Source organism: Dipteris shenzhenensis, chromosome 4 (assembly GCF_047967505.1).
Source record: "Dipteris shenzhenensis isolate YYH24624 ecotype China chromosome 4, Dip_SZ_1.0, whole genome shotgun sequence".
Taxonomy (NCBI): Eukaryota; Viridiplantae; Streptophyta; class Polypodiopsida; order Gleicheniales; family Dipteridaceae; genus Dipteris; species Dipteris shenzhenensis.
The window spans coordinates 1,761,332-1,784,130 of NC_141599.1; the positions used below are offsets into that span (position 1 = coordinate 1,761,332).

Genomic DNA, 22,799 nt, shown 5'->3' on the forward strand with positions numbered 1-22,799 from the left:
CATCTGGAACTGTAATGGTACCTTATGGTTAGAACCGGGAAACTTCTCGGAATCCTATATAGGTCACGACATAGTCTTTTACACAGAGACACATCAGAGTCCAGAGCGCCCACTACGAGTAGTCAATTGGTCACAAGGACAGGCGCTCGTCAGGCACGACTCCTTGACTTCAGGGATGATTCCACTCTATTGCCAAACATTGACCTTGAAGAGGCACGTATGCTACGAGTTTCGGATGACAGACGAGGACCGCTCACATCTTATGGGCAGGCCCTATTAGACCTCGGCAGGATGCATGATCTCATTATCTATAATGGTCTTGATAGATGGCCCGCTTTAGGTGGCTTCACTTGCTTTCCACATGGGGGTGGCTTCAGTGTTGTGGACTACATCATGGGATCTCTTGCCTTTACATCTTGCATCACTGACTTTACCGTAGCACCTCTCCCTCCAGGGGCTGATCATACATATCTTTTCTTTAGCATTTCTACCCCCCGCCGCACAGCCCTTTCTACCCCGTTGAGTTCTTAGTCCACATACCATGATATACGCTTTGATTGCGATCACTCACCTACTTACTTTGGCCGTCTGTACATACTTCTCGCATACATTGACTTTATACCCCTATTAGAGGATCATGCTGCCCTAGTAACTCGCTCACTACACGAGGCCGCTCTTCACGCCTTCCCTCACACCACCCGCGCCACCTGCCCACCACCACCTGGGACCGTACTGTAATAGCTGGTACGATGATGAGTGTAAGGCTTTACGCCGTCAACTCAGATTCGAAACAAAAAACAGCCTTTCGAGCAAACCAGAGACGCTACGCGAGTACCGCCGCCTGGTACGTAGGAAGAAACTTGACTTCGTGCGTCGGAACGAGGAGGAGCTACTGAATATTCTGTTTAGTAACAACTCTGACTTCTGGCGGAGATTTCTAGAGGGACGGTCCTCCCCACCACTCATTGACACTCAGGTATGGTCTGATTATGCATGCATGCTCTATGATATCCCAAATCAGCCAGCCCCTAACCTATCACATATGCCACGCCCCACATCTTGCACCCTCTTCACTAGGGGGGAGGGTAAAGGATGCTGTAATGAATCTTCATAATGGCCGAGCGAAGGATCATGAGGGACTATGCACTGAGTTCATTGCATATGGGATCAACCTCCTAGCCCGGATCTTAGCCAAGTTGTTCAATGAAGCTGTTTGCTTGGGGTTTCCACGCACTTGGACCATCAATACTATCTCACCCATCCACAAGGCAGGGGATCCCATAAACCCGGAGAGCTACAGGACCATTATGATTGGACATGTTCTTTGACCTAAGTCAATACTTTGACCAAATAAATATAGCTCTTTGAACATAATTAAATAGATGAGAACTCAATAATTATGATCAATAGATGGTTAACTTGAACTTTGACTTTGAAGTATTTACAACTTGGTGACATCAACAAGTTACATGAACTTCAGCAGGAGATTCTCTAGGCAGGGAAGCAGATATTATTCCAGGCAAGCTTTCTAGATCGAGATGGAGGTTTGCTTACTTGTTTGTGGTAGCAGAACCTGCCAATCTAGTGCAGGGGGAAGTGAGTCATTTTTCGAGGCAGCAGGTGCCCATGCAGGGAAGCAGACCTTGCACTGGTGACAGTATCAGTCGGATTATTGTTTGAGTACCTTCTGTTGGAGTTATGCACCAGGCCAGCAGTTGGAGTGTTGTACCAGATGACCTAGTGTATCATTACCAGACCAGGGGAGTGTACCTAGCACCTGTGGTCTGGGAGCAAGAGTTCCAGTTTTCAAAGATCGTGTTGAGGCAGTTCGCGTCAAGAGGGGGCTTCTTCGACAATACCCATGGGGAGTGTTGTACCAGATGACCTAGTGTATCATTACCAGACCAGGGGAGTGTACCTAGCACCTGTGGTCTGGGAGCAAGAGTTCCAGTTTTCAAAGATCGTGTTGAGGCAGTTCGCGTCAAGAGGGGGCTTCTTTGACAATACCCATGGCGGTCTCCAGCAATGGTGCATCACACGATGGATGCCTCCAGTTGCTTAAGCGGCAAACCCAGCTCCCTTGCATCTTTGTTCCATCCAAGAGTTGATAGGGGGTGTTAGAGGTCAACATCTCCTGATGTCACCTAGAGAGAGAGGGCCTTGCTTGTGGGTGTGCCCGCCTAGTGAGTGAGGCTAGCATAGATGAGTGAGGGCCTGTGTTGTGGGTGTGCCCGTCCCCTGTGAGAGTAGGACTACATGGCTTTCTAGTGCCTCGTGCTCGTCCATGCGTTGCCACGTAGGCCATGGAGGTTCCTAGGAGGGGTACGGAGTGGTGTGGGCAAGTATGCCTTGTAGTGCTGCCATCCATGTGATTTTGTGTAACTATGGATCTTTTGACTGCTGTGGTTTTTCTTGGTTTCTTGCTTTACGTACGTTCTTTTTCTTTGACTGCTGTGGTTTCTCTTGGTTTCTTCCTTTCCTTGGTTGTGCAACCAAGGTATGTGTGTTGTGGTCTTTTTGGCTTACCTTTTTCAGCAAAAACGAAGGAAAGTACAGGGAAAGGAACATTATTCGAGTAAGAATCATTGCTTGATTTGGCTAACTAGGGATGTAGGCAAGCTGTTCTGATGTTTTGACCATAGTTACCAGGGAACGGCGTTCCGACATCCGGAACGTCTGGAACGCTGTTCTAGGTAGCAGGCCGGAACGGCCCGGAACGTCAAAATGCTTTTTTTTTTTGGGGGGGGGGGGGGGGGGGCTCTTTGAAAGTTTCAAATGGGTATTTTAGAGCTTGTATAGAAAGTTTAAAGATGTAAAATGTTAGTTTCTTTTATTTTCTAACATAGTTTTAAGCCATATGATGACGTGTCGTGTATGACGTGGTGTCCCGGTTCCTGTTCCCCCGTTCCCCCTTCCCGGAACGTTCCCGTTCCGACACCCAATTTTCTGGAACGTTCCCGTTCCCTGGTAACTATGGTTTTGACAAGTTGTGAGAGTGATGATTAAAAAGGATGCTAACAATCTTTTGTCCTTCTAATCATGGGAATTATTGTCTTTGTTTGTAAAAGGGTGGGAGAAGGGCATCTTCAGTCTTCAATCTTCAATATAAAGCATATTGCAATGTTGTTTTGAGGAGGGTAGTACAGCACAACTATCAGAGGGCTTTTATATGTTTTTTTCCCATCTTGTCAAGATAGGATTGTGAGTTCTTGATGGATGATCATGACCTTTATTTAAAAGAAGCCTGCCGGGGGGTCGGGGGTTGTGTGGAAGCTCCAGATCTGCGGTTTTTGTTTCTCCTGGAATGGCCCCAGTCAAAACTCACCAAAAAATGCAGGACTACTTTTAAACAACATAAGAGTATCAAGTTCCTATCTGAACTGGCATACATGATGGTACCCAAAAAAGATATTGTGCTTGTCTGTGTATCCACTGCAGTCAATAAGCTTCAGAGGAAAAGAAGAAAACTACCTATTGACATGCACTTTTGTACCATCTTTTGTTTGCATTGTCTGGAAGTACGTGATGTTGTGGAAGACGCTTGTTGTGTTATGCAGATGATCATGTCTTCTTTCCTGACACATGTTTGCATTTGCTGTGGCTCTTTGGCAGGGAAGACGAGGTGGAAGATATTCAGAAAGTAACTTTCTATTTGATGTCTTGTACATACTTTTTGATGCTGGCTTTGCTTTTATTTTTGAGAGGAAATTGACCAAGGGTTGATGTCGAACATGATGTTTTTTTCATTTGCAGGAAATTTCTGTTCTGTCACAGTGTCGCTCACCATATATCACTGAATATTATGGATCTTATCTGCATCAAACTAAGCTTTGGATTATAATGGAATACATGGCTGGTGGTTCTGTATCTGATTTGGTGAGATATTTCTAGACTCCTTTATATGTCTGGTAAGGTGAAATCGTGGCGAACAAACAAACTAGAACAGGGATTTAGTCAGAATATTTTTTTGATCTGTTTGTTCTTTCCATTGCTTCCTGACGTCATTTCTGCTGAAGTGACTCCTATCCTAGCCCGAAGTAGTTGTTTGAGATCCTTTGCAGGGTATGTTTCAGTAATAGGTAAAGAGGATATACTAATATGCTTTGCACAGTTGCACACAGGACAACCATTGGATGAAGTTTCCATAGCATGCATTTTACGAGATCTTTTGCATGCTCTGGATTACCTGCATACTGAAGGGAAGATACATCGGGATATCAAAGGTATGTCATCCTGCTGGAATTTCTAGTTCGGAAAGCTACGACGAGTTTCTTTATGTAAACAAGAATAAATGTTCTTTGTTTTTTATTTTTATTTAAAGGTTAGATACAAGTAGTTGGAAATATATCAGGCTATTTGAGTTTCCCATATGTGCTTGATCTAAAAGTGAAGGGAGTAGATCAGACCTCTTAAAGCTCGTCGATTCTGTTTTTCAGCTGCCAACATTCTTCTCACAGGAAATGGAGATGTGAAGGTAGGACGGACTAAACATGATAAGCCATGGTGTGTGTGACTGACTACTATTCTTTTGATGTAAAGTTTAATTTCTCAATACGTTGAATTGGTAACCAGAAGCATCATGCAGGTTGCAGATTTTGGTGTCTCTGCTCAGCTGACACGGACTATGTCAAAGCGTAAGGTGATCTGTTGCTTAGAACACAGATTTCTATCTGTTGTATATGTGCGTCTCCCCCCCTCCCCCCCCGCCCCAAAACAAAAAAGGGAAAAAAGAAGAGAGAAAAGTATTTTCTATTTATGCTTTGAAAAAAACCACCCATACAAGTCAGTCAACCAAGAGTTGCCGATTGAGGGAGAAAGCTGGTTGTCCAACCAGCCCCCAGCTCATTGCGTAGGGCGCCTCTGAAACAAGGGCTAGCAGCCAGGGTGGAGGGCTATACATTCAGTGAATACCTCGCTCGGTCCATACATAGATGACACCTGCAGGCCATGCCTTGCAGAAACACGCCTGCCTCTTAGCGGTTGTCTGAGAATCTAATGTCTCTCGCCCCCAATGGGGCGAAGATGATGTCCTGCCATATGGCAACTAGGGTAGCTGCCGAGGGAACCATGTGGCCTCCCATCACAAAATTGCAACGGGCAACGGAGATGTCCCAAGCAGTAATGCTGGACGCCGTCTCCCATACGCTATCCTCTGCTAAGGGCACCGGGTGTGACAGGAGGGAGTCATCGCATCATGTGTCTCAATCCGTAAGACTTGCTACCCGTGAATCCTGTACGCTGGCGAGGCCGGGTCAATGAAGAAGGCACGATCTTCTTCCATCAGCTAGGCAGCCATCCTCCAAGTGAAATCAGGCTGCATCCTCTGTGCCATGACAACAATTTGGAAGGACACAACCAGATCCTTTGCGCTACAGGGCAGCTGCAAAGACAGTGAGGAATTGTCTCCAAATATCTGTCCATGCAACGGTGGCAATGACCATCTACATGCATCTGCTCCAACCAAGGACCAATGGGTAAGCTTCCATGAGCCACCATCCAAAAGAAGTAAGATCTTCTGGGGTCTGTGGCTGGTCCATAAGCGTGAAAAAAATCTGGAAATAACCTCTTGAGGAACCTGTTCTTCACCCAGTGCCGCTCTCGGGAGGGATTCCAGGCTGTCGAGTCCCAACTCCAACTGCATGTGCCGACAAATGCGTGTCGTGTATGGGAAGAAGGGCAATCCTCCACCTATTTGTGTGCTCTACACGTGAGGGCCAAAACCACTCTCCTGTATCCCATTGTATGTCGCAAAGAGGCTGGCCCTCCCATAACCGGAGCCGCCAACACATCCCATCCTGTTCTATCGAGCCTAGAACTGGGTTGATGGTCCTGTCCTTGCTCGAGTGGCGCATTGCCCTGATCCTCTGCCACTCAGGCAAATCCAAGGCCCCATCAAGCTTTTGGGATCGTCTCCCTTGGACCTGTCCTCCTCCTTTTGATCAGCCCTTTCTCCCTACAGTCTTTTGCCAAATGTCAAGGCACATCACAGTAAGAGCATTTCTTTTTCTTCTTCTTGCTGTCTTCAGTAGAAGAGTCTCAATCCCTGGGAGCACCTTGCTTTTCTTATTGGGCTTGGCTTTCTCTTGTTTGCCCTTCCCTTTTCCTTTGGTGTTGGCATTGAACACCTTCTCGTGACCAACATCCGCACACAGCTTCTCCCTTTCTTTCTCCTAGAACAAGGAACTCCAATCACTCGTTAGGGTTGTCAATAACCCATTGAAGCTCCTTGACAATTTACTGACCATGAGAGTGGCCAACCGATTGCTGTCCATCTTCTGACGTACAGTGGCAAGTCTTTTCTAACCCTTAGACTTTGACTAGATGCTCACTCACCGAGTCACCTTCTTACATCTTCAACATGAATAGCTCATTTTGGAGCATGACAATACCATTCATATTCTCTGTCTCGTTCAAGTCCCACAGAATTTTCCATGCCTCAGACAAAGTCTCCACAAATTGAATGTGCAGAAGGACTGAATCTACAGTCATCCTGATAATCATTGATAGTTCCTTAGCATCTCGAAGCACCTATATTTTGATGTCATCTCAGTGATATATTTTCGCTACTGCATCCTTCTGGCCCTCCCGTTTCAATTCCTGTCCTTTAATCATTGCCCACAATGCACATGCAATCATGTCTCTCTGAATTTTGATATTTCACATCTGATAGTTTATACTGTCTAGCATCCCCGTCATGCCAAAGTTTGGAATCGGCATATGGGACACCATGTTGCACCTGTGAGGTTTATCGCAAAGGGAATTCTTACTTCTGTATGCACTGACCTTTTTGTCACACCTTTGCTGATCAGAACTTCCTTCTTCTATCAGTCGTCGAAGTCAATCTCTAGCTAGATGGCCTGATCATAAAGGCATACACCTCTCAGCTTCAGATCCCTCCTTTGAAACCCTAGGCTCTCGAATCTCTCTTCCAAGCATGTTGCCATCTCACGGCTCTCTAAATAGGCAGCCAGGCTCTAATACCATGTTAGAAGAAACCTAGACTAGTATCCTCATTGACAGACACCTAGCTACTGTTTATGCAGCACCAGAAATATGTGATGGTCATGGTATATACAATGGAAGAATCTCGAGAACCTAACAGGGAATGCTTAAAAATTGTGTGTTCACAAGAGAGAACTCGCAAGCACCGAATCTCAATGTCGCCCAGGCCTCGAAAGAAGAGTTCACCACCTGTATGTGAGAAGGCATCATACACCCAGTCGTACCCACAATGATAGCCAAGGCTTCTGCATCCCGGATCTACCATGCTCTCACTAAAACAAGGTCCACTCGTGTTGTCACTGCTGCCACAATTGATGTGGCTGGGGTAGTCATGGTGGCCTGAGGCAAACAGCTTTGTCCCTGTTGCAATCCCCCACGACTCCCTGAGCACTAAGTGGCTCCGAACCTTCATTTTCCACAATGGGTAATTGGTCCCATTGAGCTTGCCCGTCTCACCAACATTTGGGATCTGATATCTGTTGGCCATAATAATGAACTGAAAGAGGTTAAGAGTTTAGAGTGTCGTACACCTGCTTGAACTTGAGCCTTTCTTCGAGGGTAGAATCCCTTAGACGTCACTTGCATGAGAACTTGAGCCTCCCTCTTGGGTACAATCCTTCAGACATGGAAGCTAATTCCCTTGAGCAATGAATCAAGGTCGTCCTTGAGCAAGGTCCTTGCCTTCAAGCTCCACTTTCCGTGAACTTTCATCAAGGTTGTGATACCATGTTAGAAAATGAAATCCCACAAGAGGGTATCTTGTAGCGGACCGATAGATGAGCCCAGGAATCACACACGGAAGTGTTTCACTACGGAATCAAACTTCATTCACTATGTGTACGTCACAATCATAGATGTGTATGTGCAAGCGAGAACATACATTGCATCCAAGATAAATATAGAAGCCACACTTATATATTTCCATCTGCCCGCAAACTGGACACAATACAAAAGGAGATGCGGAGTCCCACCAAACCGTGGTCCTCCAATCTTACCAAAATGTGCTACTATTTGCGTGGCACCTCTAGATCTCTGAGCCCGCATGCTTCTCTGAGCTTTTGTAGACTCTCTGTCCAGTGATCCCTTCCACCTTGTGGTCCAGAACTAGCCTAGGTGGGCTGCCACTCTTGTAGGTCTCCTTCACCTCTTGAACGTGGGCCAAGGAAGCCGCTCAAATCTCCTCCACTCTGTCTCTCCTCAACCTCAACTCCCGCTACAATGTCAGTTTCGTTTTCAGCTCTAGCCTCAGCTCCCTCTATCTCTATCTCTACTTCGACTTCAGTCCCCGCTTCATGCCTAGCTCTATTTCCAGTCTCAGCTCCTTCTACATCTACGATCAGTGACATACTCATGCCCATGGCGCCGGATGTTGTTCCCTTCCCCTCTTCTCTTGTTACAGCTCTCGCTACGTACCATCTAGGTTGAGGTGCCTGCAAAGTATTGTACCCATCACATATGCTTTGTATGGTCGATCAAGAATTAAACATCCTTTTTGCCTTAGTGTCATGCACAACCATAAAAAAGCATGGTCCTAGGTGTGTTATTCCATCAAGTACTTATCGGATGGGCGCACCACTTTGCATGCGTGTAAATACCACCTAGGTTGAGACTCTTTCAAATTATTGTGTCCATCAGATATGATTTGCATGCTCGATCACACATTATACACCCTTTTCCCCCTAGTGTTATGCACCACCATAAAAAAACACCGTCCTAGGTGTATTTTCGCATCTCCACCTCCCTTCGCACAGCACCTTCCACCCCACTCAGTGCTTACTCCACCTACCACGATATACGCTTTGATCGGGATCACTCACCTTCTTACTCTGGCCGTCTCTACATACTTCTCGCTTATATTGACTTCATACCCCTTTTAGAGGATCGTGCTGCCCTTGTCACCCGCTCACTACACGAGGTTGCCATTCACGCTTTTTTCCGCACCACCCGCTCTATCCGCCCACCACCCCTTGGAACCGTACCCTGTAATAGTTGGTACGATGATGAGTGTAAGGCCTTACGTCGTCAACTCAGATTCGAAACCAAAAACAATCTTCCAAGCGCACCAGATACGCTAGGTGAATACCGTAGACTGGTACGGAGGAAGAAACTAGACTTCGTTCGTCGAAATGAGAAGGAGCTACTGAACATTTTGTTTAGTAACAACTCTAAGGACTTCTGGCAGAGATTTCTAGAAGGACGGTCCCCTCTGCCACTCACTGGCACCCAGATTTGGTTTGATTATGCACGCACACTTTATGACATCTCAAATCAGCCAGCCCCTAACCTCTCACACATGCCTCGTCCCACATCCTGCACCCTCTTTACTAGAGGAGGGGTAAAGGATGCTGTAATGAAACTTCATAATGGCTGAGCGAAGGATCATGAGGGGCTATGCACTGAGTTCATTGCATATGGGATTAACCTCCTAGCCCCAATCTTAGCAAAGCTTTTTAATGAAGCAGTTTATTTGGGATTTCCACACACTTGGACCATTAACACTATCTCACCCATCCACAAGGTAGGGGATCCCATGAGCCCGGAGAACTACATGACCATTATGATTGGACATGTCATGTCCAAGATTTATGCATCAGTACTTGAATCCGAGGTTAGCAGACTTGCAGAGTGTCGAGGACTTAGAGCAGCAGGATAGGCCGGATTATGGCGTGATCATGGAACCATGGACCACATTCTCACGCTCAGATGTATCATCGAAGAGGCGAGGTCACAGAAGCAGAGGGTTTATTGTTGCTTTGTGGATTCCCGCAAGGCATTTGATACGGTCCCGAGAGCCCGCCTCATACGGCGCCTACAGGACTTGGGTTATGACGAGGAGATCATTTGGGCTGTCATGGCACTTTACGAGAGAGTTTCTAGCAGAGTTTGGGCAGGATCCGGGTGGACAGACGAGATCATGAGTACCATCGGGGTCAAACAAGGGTGTCCTTTGTCGCCTATCTTGTTTGGCCTCTACATTGACGAGCTTGAGACAGTGATGCAGACACAGGGGGGTGTAGGTTGCTCTCTTGCGGGTACGTTGATCCAGATTTTGCTCTATGCAGATGACGTGGCTCTCTTGTCTTCCTCAGCAGAGGGGCTTCAGAGACACCTAGACGCACTACAGTCCTTTTGTGAGTCTCATGATTTGAAGGTCAACCTGGGTAAAATCAAGGTCATGATCTTCAATACATCTCGAGTCATCATGCGTCAGGAGCAGTTGACATTTGCGGGGTCTGTTGAGATAGTTTCATCATACACTTATCTTGGGGTTATCTTCTCCGGACCGAGCTTCACTATGAGACCTGCGATGCAGGCACGCTTGAGTAGAGGGTATGCCTTATTGGCTAGGCTAGAGAGGCAGTGCTTCCGCTCACACTTTCAGGATCCACGTACCAAGGGGTTGCTTTTTGACTCCTTGGCTCGCCCAGCAGGGATGTACGACAGCCCTTGTTGGGGCCAGACTTGTCGGATACAGAGTGGGCCCGTGTGCAGCGGCTACAGGTTCTCATGTTATCACGGATGATTCGTGGTAAGTCATCCGTTCCTCACTAGATCATTCAGGCTGAGTTTGGGTCACCCTCTTTACAGCTAGATGCTGCATTTCAGGTCATCACATATCTGTACCGAGTTAGGGAATATGGGGATTATACCTAGGGGCGTAGCAGGCTACCATAGATAGCTCTATCCTCTTCTATGGCACTTGCAGCAGGAGGAGATCAGAGGTGCTGGTATGCACGTACAGAGAGATGGTTTGAGCGACTGGGGCTCCACATGGATAGACTACCTCCCTTCCAGTATAGTATGGATGCTCCGTTCTCTCCCCTCTTATCACACGAGGTCAACCAGGTTATTCGTGAGGATCTACTACAGCTACACACTTTTCGGACCTGGTTGGAACTGAGTGAACTCCCAGTGAAGCTTAGCTTTTACATAGATCACTCCTTACATATCACAGCGGAGGGTTTCATTGACCCACTTGGATACACACAGATTCACCTACCCCGCTTGCTGAGGGTCTCTGTTGGGCAGTTCCGGGTCTTTTCACATAGACTTCGCATTGAGAACGGTAGAGCAGAGCGACTACCCAGGGAGTGGCGCATATGCACACTGTGTGACATATAGGAGGTTGAGACAGAGGAGCATTTCATCTTCAGGTGTCCAGTGTACTATGAGATTCGAGGACGTTTCCACTGCCTCTTTAGGGATAGTTATGGGATTTTAGCCCATTTCCTCTCCTACCCAGACCAGTGGTGTTTGGCAGGTTTCATTCGTGAGGCACTTAGACACCGCGAGAGGATACTCCGAGCACGGAGACAGGAGCAGACTTCTTCCTCGGTTGATCTCTCTCAGAGCTCTATCACGGAGTTCTTTCAGCTAGATCACATGGACCCCAACGAGACGAGGCCTTGACATGACCGTGACCTGGAGCCCGTGACCCGACAGCTCAGACAGAGGGTCGACACATAGATCACACTTGGAGACATCCCCTCCTTGTTTAGAGTCGGAGCCCGACCGACGGGGGTCACAGTAGCCCTGGTTAGACGCAGAGCTACGACTAGGAGACGTGGCAGGACCGCACCTTCTGAGTGGCCGACAACACTCTATTCCTCCACTGCCTCATCCATCCTGATATCTTGCTGTTGCTGGAGATGATGATGATATTGATGATGATGTTGAGATTGATATATAGTCGACCATCGACATGACTATGTTGTACTTAGGACTTAGTACTGCCATTCTGCATTTTTGCATTTTGCATTGGTATGGATGCTCGTTTAGTAGCTCCACTACGACAGCTCGTTTTCACAGTCTCATAGGCCCATCGGTCTTCCGAAGACTTTAATAAACTTTCTTTCTTTCTTTATGCCAAAAAGGTGCTGCATACATGGCAGTTGGTCTCACTTAAGGCTTGTGTGAGTCGTGTCCGAGCTGCATTGCCTCTGTAGTTGGGCTAAGGCTCCTTGTCCTCGTGTAAGTCGTGGCCTGGCTGCATGGGCCATTGCAAAAATAGGCCCTGTGAAGACTGCCCCTAAACATGTGTAAGACTGCACTCTTCATTTTGTAGACTCCGTGTCCAGTGATCCCTTCCACCTTGCTGTCCGGAGCTAGCCTAGGTTGGCTGCCACTCTTGTAGGTCTCCTTCACCTCCTAAACGTAGGCCTAAGGAAGCCGCTCAAATCTCCTCCACTCTGTCGGCGAGAGATCACTTTGCCAAAAAGATGCTGCAGACATGGCAGTTGGTCTCACTAGGGTGTCTAAAAGCCAGCCCTTCGTCGGTGGAACCTAAAAGTGTGCCTTAAAGCACTGCCTCTCTAGTTGGGCTAAGGCTCGTGTTGGTCGTGTCCTAGCTGCACTTCCTCTGTAGTCGGGCTAAGGCTCCTTGTCCTCGTGTGAGTCGTGGCTTGCATGGGTCATTGCGAAAAATTGGCCCTGTGAAGACTGCCCCCAAACATGTGTAAGACTGCACTATCTCCATTGGCTCACCTCGGTAAGTGAAACTATGACGATGGAGTACCGCACGTGAGGTGTTGAAGATAATAACTTAGGTCTTCCCAAGATTAACTGTCAAGTCTCTCTCTTTGCAAAGCACTCTAGGGCCTCCAGATGTCTTCGCAGTCCCTCCGCTGAAGTCGGTGAAAGGGAGCCTCCGTGTTTCACTCCAATCGTGCTCTCAATGCCAAGGTCCTCCTCCAGATCTGGCCTTACAACTTCAACCAAAATGAAATCAGACAAGTCATAGGACTGCAGCACTGACTCCATCATAACCTTCCAAGTCCCATAGTTGTTTCCGTCCAACTGATGGTCCACCGGGAACATGGAGGATAGGAATCTTCACTCGCTTCTCAGCCATCTCAAGCAAATCTACCATCTCGGAGGGGGGGGGGGGGGTGGTTGACCTTGCTCTTGTGAAGGGAGGCTGGTTGGGAAAGAAAAGAGACAAGAGGTTACAGGATCTTTTCAAGGTGGCTGTCTTTCAGTGATGTCTCCTTCTGGCCACTCCTCCTTATCCCGAACTGTTCCCTTCTTCTCTGATCAACAGCAAATACCTTCTGCCCTGGTGCTCTCTCCGTGTCCAAGGCTTTATGCTACATTGGGCTCTGATACCATGTTAGAGATGCAGCGGGAATATGCGTATGGAAGAGAGAGATGCCGAAATGCGATTAGAGATAGAGAGAACTGCGCAATAAATTTAAAGATTGCAAGAGATCTGCTTCACTACTGAGAAAAACCACAACCGCAAGATCACAACCAAAGGATGAACTGCGCCTTGGAAGACTCCAAACAAAGGTAGGAACTGCACCTCTGATAGATACAAATGATGGGCAAAATAAGCCCTATTTATAGGAGGGGGGCACTTTGGTCAGCTGACTTGGACAGGCCAACTGGCTAACTTAACCCACCTGGTGTAACCCGACCCCTTACCCGACCCAATGATCATGTGGTTGGCTGGCCTGACGGGACCCAGCTGGTAATAACCAGCCTTGAACAGCCCTCTACCAGCCCCTAACAAGCCTTTGAACTAGACCGTGTTTTCCAGACCTCAATTCAGTCTACATACCCTAGCAAAATGCCCTGGCACAGCCCTTCAACTACCTGCATAATTCACAAGGGAAACCTGCAACTATCCTTGGGCAGGCACACCCGCAAATCAGCCCTCACTCCCTATAGTACAGAGAGGAGATAATCCGAATTCTAACAAGGCTCACTTTTGTCCCAAAAAGCTGGACATTGGATATGTGTCATGTTCTTTGGGATATTGTGATGCCTGTGAGAAAACAATGAAGAGAGCAAGAGTGAGCAAGAAGAGAGTGAGCTGAACGTAGGTCACTCAATAGTGGACTGAATGAAGTGCAGTACAATGAAAGAGATGAGGGGTTTTGTCTAAGTGACAAAACCCTATCCAATCACTAACCGTAGTTAGAGGTTAGACTGTGGTTAGGGGGAAAAACCTCTAAGAGGGAAAAGTGCCCCAAACCCACTGATTACATTACATTGGCCACTGCCACACCCCCCTATAGTGCCAGTGTGGTGTACAAGGTAGTGATTGGTGAAGATGTCTGCAACATTGTCATGTGTTGACACATAGATCATACTGATCTCCCCTGCATGTAACTTCTCTCTGACACAAGGGAAACCTGCAACTATCCTTGGGCAGGCACACCCGCAAATCAGCCCTCACTCCCTATAGTACAGAGAGGAGATAATCCGAATTCTAACAAGGCTCACTTTTGTCCCAAAAAGCTGGACATTGGATACGTGTCATGTTCTTTGGGATATTGTGATGCCTGTGAGAAAACAATGAAGAGAGCAAGAGTGAGCAAAAAGAGAGTGAGCTGAACGTAGGCTACTCAATAGTGGACTGAATGAAGTGCAGTACAATGAAAGAGATGAGGGGTTTTGTCTAAGTGACAAAACCCTATCTAATTACTAACCGTAGTTAGAGATTAGACTGTGGTTAGGGGGAAAAACCTCTAAGAGGGAAAAGTGCCCCTAACCCACTTATTACATTACATTGGCCACTGCCTAGAATATAATAATAATTCTAACACCCCCCTACAGTGCCAATGTGGTGTACAAGGTAGTGATCGGTGAAGATGTCTGCAACATTGTCATGTGTTGACACATAGATCATACTGATCTCCCCTGCATGTAACTTCTCTTTGACATAATGATAATGAACCTCAATGTGCTTTGTGCAAGCATGAAACACATGATTCTTTGCCACTGCTATAGCACTTTGACTATCAGTGAAAACTGGAGAAGGACCCTCCAATAATAGACGAAGATCAGCAAACAAACGTCGCAGCCAAACACACTCAATTGTCGTTGTGAAAGCTGCCTGTACTCAGCTTCACATGAGGAAGTAGCCACTATAGATTGCTTCTTGCTCAGCCAAGAAATGCAAGCTTTGGAAAGAAACAATTACCACTAGTGGACTGCTTGGTATCATAGTCTCCGGCCCAATCTGAAGCACTGTAAGCATGCATCTGCAAGTCACCCCCCCTCATCAAGCCAAAAGACTTTGTGCCTTGCAAATATCGGAAGATGCGTTTTACAGCTTGCCAATGTGTTGTCTTTGGGCTGTGCATATATCTGCTCACTTGAGATATTGCATACTGAATATCGGGCCGTGTATTGCACAAGTAGATGAGGCATCCAACAGCCTGGTTGTAAAGTGTGACATCCAGTGATACACTTGCATCATACATATGAGTTTCAGCCCCGGCTCCATGGGAGTGGCATAGGCTTACAATCATGCATGTTGAACCTATCCAAGAGCTTTTGTACATACTTGGATTGAGACATAACGATGCCACTCTTGTCTTGTATAAACTGGATCCCCAAATAAAAATTTAACATGCCCAAATCTGTCATGTCAAATTCAGCTTTCAACTTAGCCTTAAAATCTGCAATTATATCCTCATTTGACCCTGTGAGCAGCATGTCATCTACATAGAGAATGAAAACCAAAATATCCCCCCCATCCTTCTGCTTTCCGTGGGACTATTATGTAGCCCCTTGCTTGCCAGGAATGCATCAATCTTGGCATACCATACACGCGGGGCTTGTTTCAGCCCATATAAAGCTTTGTTAAGCTTGCAAACCTGAAGTGCATTGCTAGAAAGTTCAAATCCAGGAGGTTGTTTGACATAAATCTCTTCCTGCAAGTCCCCATTAAGGAAAGCTGTTTTTATATCCAACTTATGGACATCCCAAACAAAATTTGCAGCCATGGCAATAACTGACCGCATGGTGGTCATCCGGGATGTAGGAGCAAAAGTCTCCTCATAATCTATGCGCTTCTTTTGTGCATAGCCTTTGGCAAACAGCCTTGCCTTGCACCTGTCAATGGACCCATTTGGCTTCCTTTTTACCTTGAAAACCCACTTGGTACCAATGGCATCCACAACATCCCAAGGCTGATTTTTCTTAATGGACTGCAACTCATTGTGCATGGCATGCATCCAATGCACATTATCCTTTGCTTCTTCAAAAGAGTCAGGCTCCTCTTCATCAAGAAGAGTCTCTGCATAAGCTGTCTCAACTGAAAGAGCCCCCCCTGCGTGCCTTACTGCACTACGAGTCCTGCCATGCAATGGGGCCTCAAGCCTACTCTCCTTGAGAGTCTGTAGGGTACAAAATCAATTTGTGGCTGAATCGGGGCATGTGGATCAGGAGGAGGTTGCTGTAAATTCTGATTTTCAGCATGAACCTCAGCGGGGAACCAAATGCTATACGAAGCATCCCCTCAAAAACATCATCTGAAGAAGCTAGAATCTGAAATTTAGCATGTGTATGTGCTGAATTTTCAAAGAATATAACATCTCTACCCGCAAAAATCTTGCATGAAGCAGGATTGTAGAGACGATAGCCTTTGCTTTGTGAACTATACCCCACAAAAATGCATTTAAGTGCCCTATCTGACAACTTGTGTCGAAACTCCACAGGCATGTGGGCATATGCAACACAACCAAAAACTCTGAAATGGTCCACTGAAGGCTTTCTCCCATGCCATGCCTCATACGGAGTGATTGTCTTCAAAGCCTTTGTTGGAGCCCGATTCAAAACATAGTTGGCACACATGAGGCCTTCAAGCCAAAACCTGTGAGGCAACTTTTTATTGGTAAGCATGCATCTATCCATCTCCATAAGAGTGCAATTCTTGCGCTCAGCTTTGTCATTCTGTTGAGGTGTAAGCCTCACTGTAAGCTGATGCGTGATGCCTTTCTCCTTAAAAAATGCCTCAAACTCATGAGACATATACTCCCCCCCTCTATGTGTGCGAAGTGTCTGCACCTTGAGTCCTGTCTTATTCTCAACCATAGCTACAAAGTGTTTGAAATGCATAAATACTTCTAATTTTGCCTTAAGACCATAGACCCAAGTGTAGTTGGTGAAGTCATCTATGAATGTAACATAATAAATGTAGAGGAGTGTGGGATAGAAGAGATGCATCATGGAACAAAGAGTGAGCACAAGTGAGGCAAAATCCATTGTATTAGAATGAAGGAATGACCTCCATTTTATAGAAAGAGAGGATGGTGTAGGCACCTCCCCTATATCAGTGGCAATCAGCCCCTACATCAGTGGGACTGGCCTAAATCAAAGGAACCTCCCATGTGGGGGCCTTTGACTTACATCATCACTTAGGTCACACGCTAGACACATCATAGCACTTGATGTGCCTCTACAACACACTTTTTTTTTTTTTTGGGTAAAATCCAGTGTATTTATATTCTCATAAATTTACAAGATGGGAAGTCTCCCACACACTGACATTAGACTCCAAAAGAGAGCCCAATGGAAAAACTCAAAAACAGGTAGAGAACACTTCAAGGCTAGTAGCATCCAAGTCCCTTGCAGCAAAACTGTCATATAAGGATTGCTTGAGGGACATTCTGAAGAAAATATATGCCTGAGGAAACTGTTGACCCATCCTAGAATGCAGTCTTTGTGTCCAAATGGTCCATAGTACCCAAAAGCGAGTCCAGTGAAAGAAGAGGAGGAATGGAGACATCTGAGATGAGAGGCATCCAAACATCCAGAAAAGTTTCCCAAATCTGATAGAGGGAAACCGAAGCCGCAGCAAATGATGTGCCTCTACAACACACACACACACTTTTTTTGGTAAAATCCATTGTATTTATATGCTCATAAATTTACAATATGGGAGGTCTCCCACACACTAGCAAAGAACTCCGAAAGAGAGCCCAATAGAAGAACTCAAAAACAAGTAGAGAACACTTCAAGGCAAGTAGCATCCAAATCCCTTGCAGCAATACTGTCATGTAAAGACTGCTTAAGGGACATTCTGAAGAAAATATATGCCTGAGGAAACTGTTGACCCATCCTAGAGTGCAGTCTCTGTGTCCAGATGGTCCATAATACCCAAAAGCGAGTCCAATGAAAGAAAAGGAGTAATGGAGACATCTGAGATGAGCAGCATCCAAACATCCAGAAAAGTTTCCCAAATCTGATAGAGGGGAACCGAAGCCGCAGTAAATGAGAAACCTGAGTGATCAATGTGCGAGAGTGCGGGCAAAACCATAATAAGTGAGGAACTGTCTCGCGAGGATGAGAGCAACGGGGGCAGAAAGGGGAAGCAATGCGGCGAGCTGCCAATTTCACCCCAATGGAAAAGGCTCCCACTATACATCTCCAAAAGAAAAGCCTCTGTTTCAATGGCAATTTGGTTTTCCAGATTTTCATGAGACGGGATTGCCACCAAGATAAAGGCCTATCCAAATTCCAAAGAGTGTTGGCATGCTTGTCAATCCATGGCTGTGGAAGAAGAAATCTGTAAACCTTCGAGGCAGTCAGATTGTGTATCGAAAGTGTATATGCAGCAGGAGGTATGGAAGTCAAATTCCAGTCCATTAATCTGTCCTGTGCAAACAGTGGAGGAACCGGAACAAATGGCTGCATCATAATTGAAAGTGTTCTCCAAATGGATCTATGATGCAGACCCAAGGAAAATGTCCTGCAAGCTTGTGGAAATGAAAGTGTATAGCCTTGTTGATCCACAACATCACCAACAAATCTTATGCCCAATTTCATGAGATTATATGCTTTGATAGGTGCCTGTAAAGCGAGAGGCGATGCAAACACCTTGCTCCAATGAATGCTTTCCAATCGAAAGGAGTTGCCATGACGAGAGGAAGCACCTGTCCATTTTGCATATGAAAGAATTCTCTTCCAATCATGAATAAAAGCAGTAGAAACAGGGCAACCAGGAATTTTTCCCTGAAAATTAGACAAAACTGCTTCCCAGTGATCTGTAATCCAATGCCCATATGCATGGGAAGCCATGTTTCCACACATAGCTGCTAACATAATAGCCCATGGTTGATTTTGCTGAAAAAAATCAGCAATCATAGTGCTCTTTCTTGCCAACATATGAACCTGAAGATTGAGAATATTCAGCCCCCCATGAGTCTTGGGTGAACAAATAGACAGCATAGGTAGTAGTCTCAAAGCTTTTTTAAGAGATTTACTTTTCCAAAATATCTCCATAGCTTGGGACATATAAGAAGCCAAATGCTTGAAAGACCAAGGAAGAAGAGGCAGATAAAATTGCACATATGCCATAATGATGGACTGTACTATCCGGAGTCGAACATGTAGAGGCCAAGTGGACAAATGCCAGTATTCCAGCTTCTTATTGATCTTTTGAAGCACCCATTTGAGCTGTTGTTGCGGAGTAATATTCCAGCCAATGGGGTATCCGAGATGTCTGACAATAGTAAAGGAAGAGATAATGTGGCCTGGCCAAAACAGTGCATGCCAATCAGCTGCTTTCAAAGCTAGAAGTTTTGATTTCTGAAAATTGATATGCAGTCCAGCAGCTATACCAAAGTCATTCAGTGTATGCATCAAACAAGAAAGATCACTTTGAGAATTCCTTGGCATGAAGAATGAATCATCAGCATAGGCTTGTGCAAGAAAAGACTTTGCCCCTGGAATTTGCAAACCATGAAGCTGTCCTGTATCTGCCAGATAGTCCATATGCAAGAGTAGCGGATGGGTAGCAATGGCATACAGTAAGGAGCTGAAAGGGCAACCCTGTCTCACTGAGCGAGTCATAGTCCAGGTTCTTGACAACCCACCACCAAGCAAGCACTGTGCAGTGGCATGAGAGTAAAGCCAGTAAATGATGTGGACAAGTCGAGAGCCAAATCCCAATTTTTGCATGGTTTGAGAGATGAAATCCCAATGGACAGTATCAAAAGCTTTCGCAATGTCTACTTGCAGAATGAGAACATCTTGTTTAGAATATTTAGCATACTCAATCGCAAGCAAGGCATTGGAGATATTGTCAGTGATCTGCCTCCTGGGGACAAACCCATACTGCCTAGGATGAAGTCCTGCTTGCAATAGGAAGCGAACCCTGAGGACAATCATTTTAGCAATGAGTTTGTAAATGACAGGCATGAGGGAAATAGGCCGCCAATCAGCCATCGTCTCACACAACCTTTTTTTGGGAATCAATTTTACAAGGCCATGTTTCCAGGATGGAGGTAGAGATTGTTCTGCCCAAGCATGATTGATCATTAGAAGGAGAGTAATCTTGAGATCACCCCAAAATGCACGGAAGAATTCAACAGTCAGTCCATCCCAACCAGGGGAGCTGCTTTTGCGTAGATGACTCAAAGCATCTTCCAGTTCACTAAGCATAAAAGGCTGCTCCAATGTAAGGGCCTGTTCCCGAGATACTATGGGCTGAACATGCATAAGAAATTGAGACCTGGCTGCATTTACTTGCATCAAATGATCAGGTGGAGAAGAAAGGAGCTGCTGAAAGTGACTAAAACATTGCAATTCCAGGGCTGATTTGGAAGTGGTCCAGGTGCCATCAGCTTTCTTGATCCTGCAAATATCCTCCTTTCGCCTATCCGCATGGAGACTTTTAAAAAAGGCTTTGGAGGAGCAGCCCTTATCCAAAAGGGGTTTCATAGGAGCTCGGATTTGCCACTTCTTTAATTTGCGAAGATCATTTTGATGGATGATGTGAGCCGCATAAGCACAAGAATCCTGTTCAGAAGAAGTAAGCTGCCTATGAGAACTGATTGCATCCATTTGCTGCTTGTGGGATTGAGCCCATTTTATCTTGAGCCGAAGGTTTTCCATGTAACTCCGTCCATAGTCTTGAATAACAGCCTGTAAACGATGAGCAAGGCTGATCCAAGCAAAATCCATATCCTCCTGAGCATGTGAGAGGAGGGGACGGACAGCCACTCTCACCATGTTCTGAAATTGTTGATGAAGCAAGTAGGCACTATTAACATGGAACAAGCGATGACCAAAAAAAGGCATATCATCTGTCAGACGTGCTATTGATAATGTCAAGCATACCGGGAAATGATCAGATAGCAGGAGGGAGTGATCAATCCGCAATGTGCATGTAAAATCAGCATACTGCTGAGCATGCAGCAAATACCATCTGTCAAGTCGAGCCCAGTAATGATTAAAAGCATTGTGATGATATGTATAACCCATATCTGTGTCCCTTGTTGAGAGCCATAGATCTTCAGCATGGAGAGATGAGAGCATATCTTCCCAATGTCGGAACTCAGTGGGGATCATGTGAGAGCGATGAGTAGTATTATCTTGGGGGGCAGGCGAATTGTTAAAGTCTCCACACAAAAAAGCATTGGAAAGCCATGGGTATTGTTTGAGGGAATCCCACATTTGAGCTCTAGTCGCAGAAGTTTGCGAGGCATAAACAGATGCTATTTCATAGAGAGTATCCTGCCAGGTGCACCTGATCACCATCCATCGACCTTGAGGATCATTGTGTGCCACCGTGGGCTGTATATCATGTTTAACAAGCATGCAAACCCCCGAAAAGTGCATTGTACCAGCATAAAAAATATCATAACCAGCAAAGTGGCCTTGCTGACCAGCCAAGAAATGTTGATTGTGTTCTTGTAAGGAGATCACATCGGGATGCATTCTATGTACATAATGCCAGAAGAGTCTCCACTTATTTGCATTGCAAAGACCCTGAACATTATATGTAATGCAAGTAATGGAAGTAGACATAAAAGATATGTACAGTCAAACCAAAAGGCAGAATAGAGTGTAAACTGTCAGGCCTCAGCCATGACATCAACATCCACCTGTGCTCCTGGATCATTAGCTCTATGATCCTCATCATTATCACATACAGGGATGCCTCTTTTTAGCACATCAACCCACAGTTGAGAAGCAAGGCTGTCAGCAGGGGAAGAGGTCTGACCAGGGGTAGAAATTGAAGCATCCCAATGGCGAGATTGTAGTGGACGTGGTTTGAGAGCGAAAACCTTTTTAGGTTGCTGCCAGGCACCTTGGGGAGAGACATGAGATTCTGAAATTTTGCCCTTACCCTTATCCTTTTGCTTAGCTGAAACCTGAAGTACAGTTTCTTTGGAAGGGACAGATTTGAGAGCCACATCACTCAGTTTAGTAGGCATAGCCTTAGACCCCGAAGCATAAGTCGGAGGGGGAGTATTTTCTGGAGCAATAGCTGTGGGAGGAAGCTGATGCAAAACTGCAGGACACTGTGAGGCTAAATGGCCAAACTTATGGCATGTGAAACAAGCACCTGCAAAAACTCCCCATTTCAAGTCAAAATATTTTTCACCAAGGGGAACATCCTCCACTTCTACCGCAATGGAAGGAGGGGTGGGGTGATCTGTATCCCAAAGAATACAAAAGCGATTGCGATTACCCGAAGGGCGGGGTGGGCAAACAACTTGCCCCAAAGAGGCTGCCAAACTTGGTAACTCAGCCCTCATGTAATCTGGAAAATCCACCACCTCAACCCATACGGGGCAATGATGTCGAATGAGGCTGTGGTAATCTTTGTTTGGCGACCATGGCATGACATGCACCATTTGTCTGCCATAGAAAAGGGGCGACATCTCCAAAATCTGCTGTCGATATGAGGCGTCTGAAAAGTGCACCTCATAAAAACCCCTAGAAGCAAAATACACCCCTTCAACAAAGCAGCCTCCCAACAATGCCTGAACCCATTGAGCCACATCATTTGCTGAAGGTAGCTTTCCTGGAAAGAAGATAATAACTGCTTGCTGAGAGAATTTTCGAAGAGGAGCAACCAATGATGGAAGCTTCAACTTATATTTGATGGCCGGGGGAGGTTTGGCCCACTCCTTCCGGCTGTACTGAAATTCATCTTTAAGCATATCAAAGACATAGTGAGCATCGACCGAATCTGTAGTAGAAAAGTCAACCTGTTGTCTTTTGGAGTCCCGGGTCGACTCCTTACGAGAATAGCTTTTGAATTGATCTTCCAT

At 46.0% G+C, this 22,799-nt stretch overlaps 2 protein-coding genes across 7 annotated transcripts in view; one reads left to right on the top strand and one right to left on the bottom strand.

Annotated features, from left to right (window-relative positions):
- Positions 1 to 22,799, top strand: part of LOC147902317 (uncharacterized) — an 86,334-nt gene that overhangs the window by 31,232 nt on the left and 32,303 nt on the right. For all 6 annotated transcript variants that reach the window (XM_087373488.1, XM_087373483.1, XM_087373484.1 and 3 more), the window contains 5 exons: positions 3,613 to 3,640; positions 3,754 to 3,876; positions 4,112 to 4,223; positions 4,437 to 4,474; positions 4,586 to 4,639. In XM_087373488.1, the coding sequence (XP_087229614.1) occupies positions 3,613 to 3,640; positions 3,754 to 3,876; positions 4,112 to 4,223; positions 4,437 to 4,474; positions 4,586 to 4,639 (355 nt within the window). The remainder of the gene's footprint in view (positions 1 to 3,612; positions 3,641 to 3,753; positions 3,877 to 4,111; positions 4,224 to 4,436; positions 4,475 to 4,585; positions 4,640 to 22,799) is intronic.
- On the bottom strand, positions 6,346 to 22,699 carry LOC147902318 (uncharacterized). The gene is made up of 3 exons (XM_087373169.1): positions 22,669 to 22,699; positions 21,921 to 22,549; positions 6,346 to 6,528 (listed from the first exon to the last, which is right to left on the bottom strand). Exons 1-3 carry the CDS (start codon positions 22,697 to 22,699, stop codon positions 6,346 to 6,348), a joined length of 843 nt encoding a protein of 280 aa, XP_087229295.1.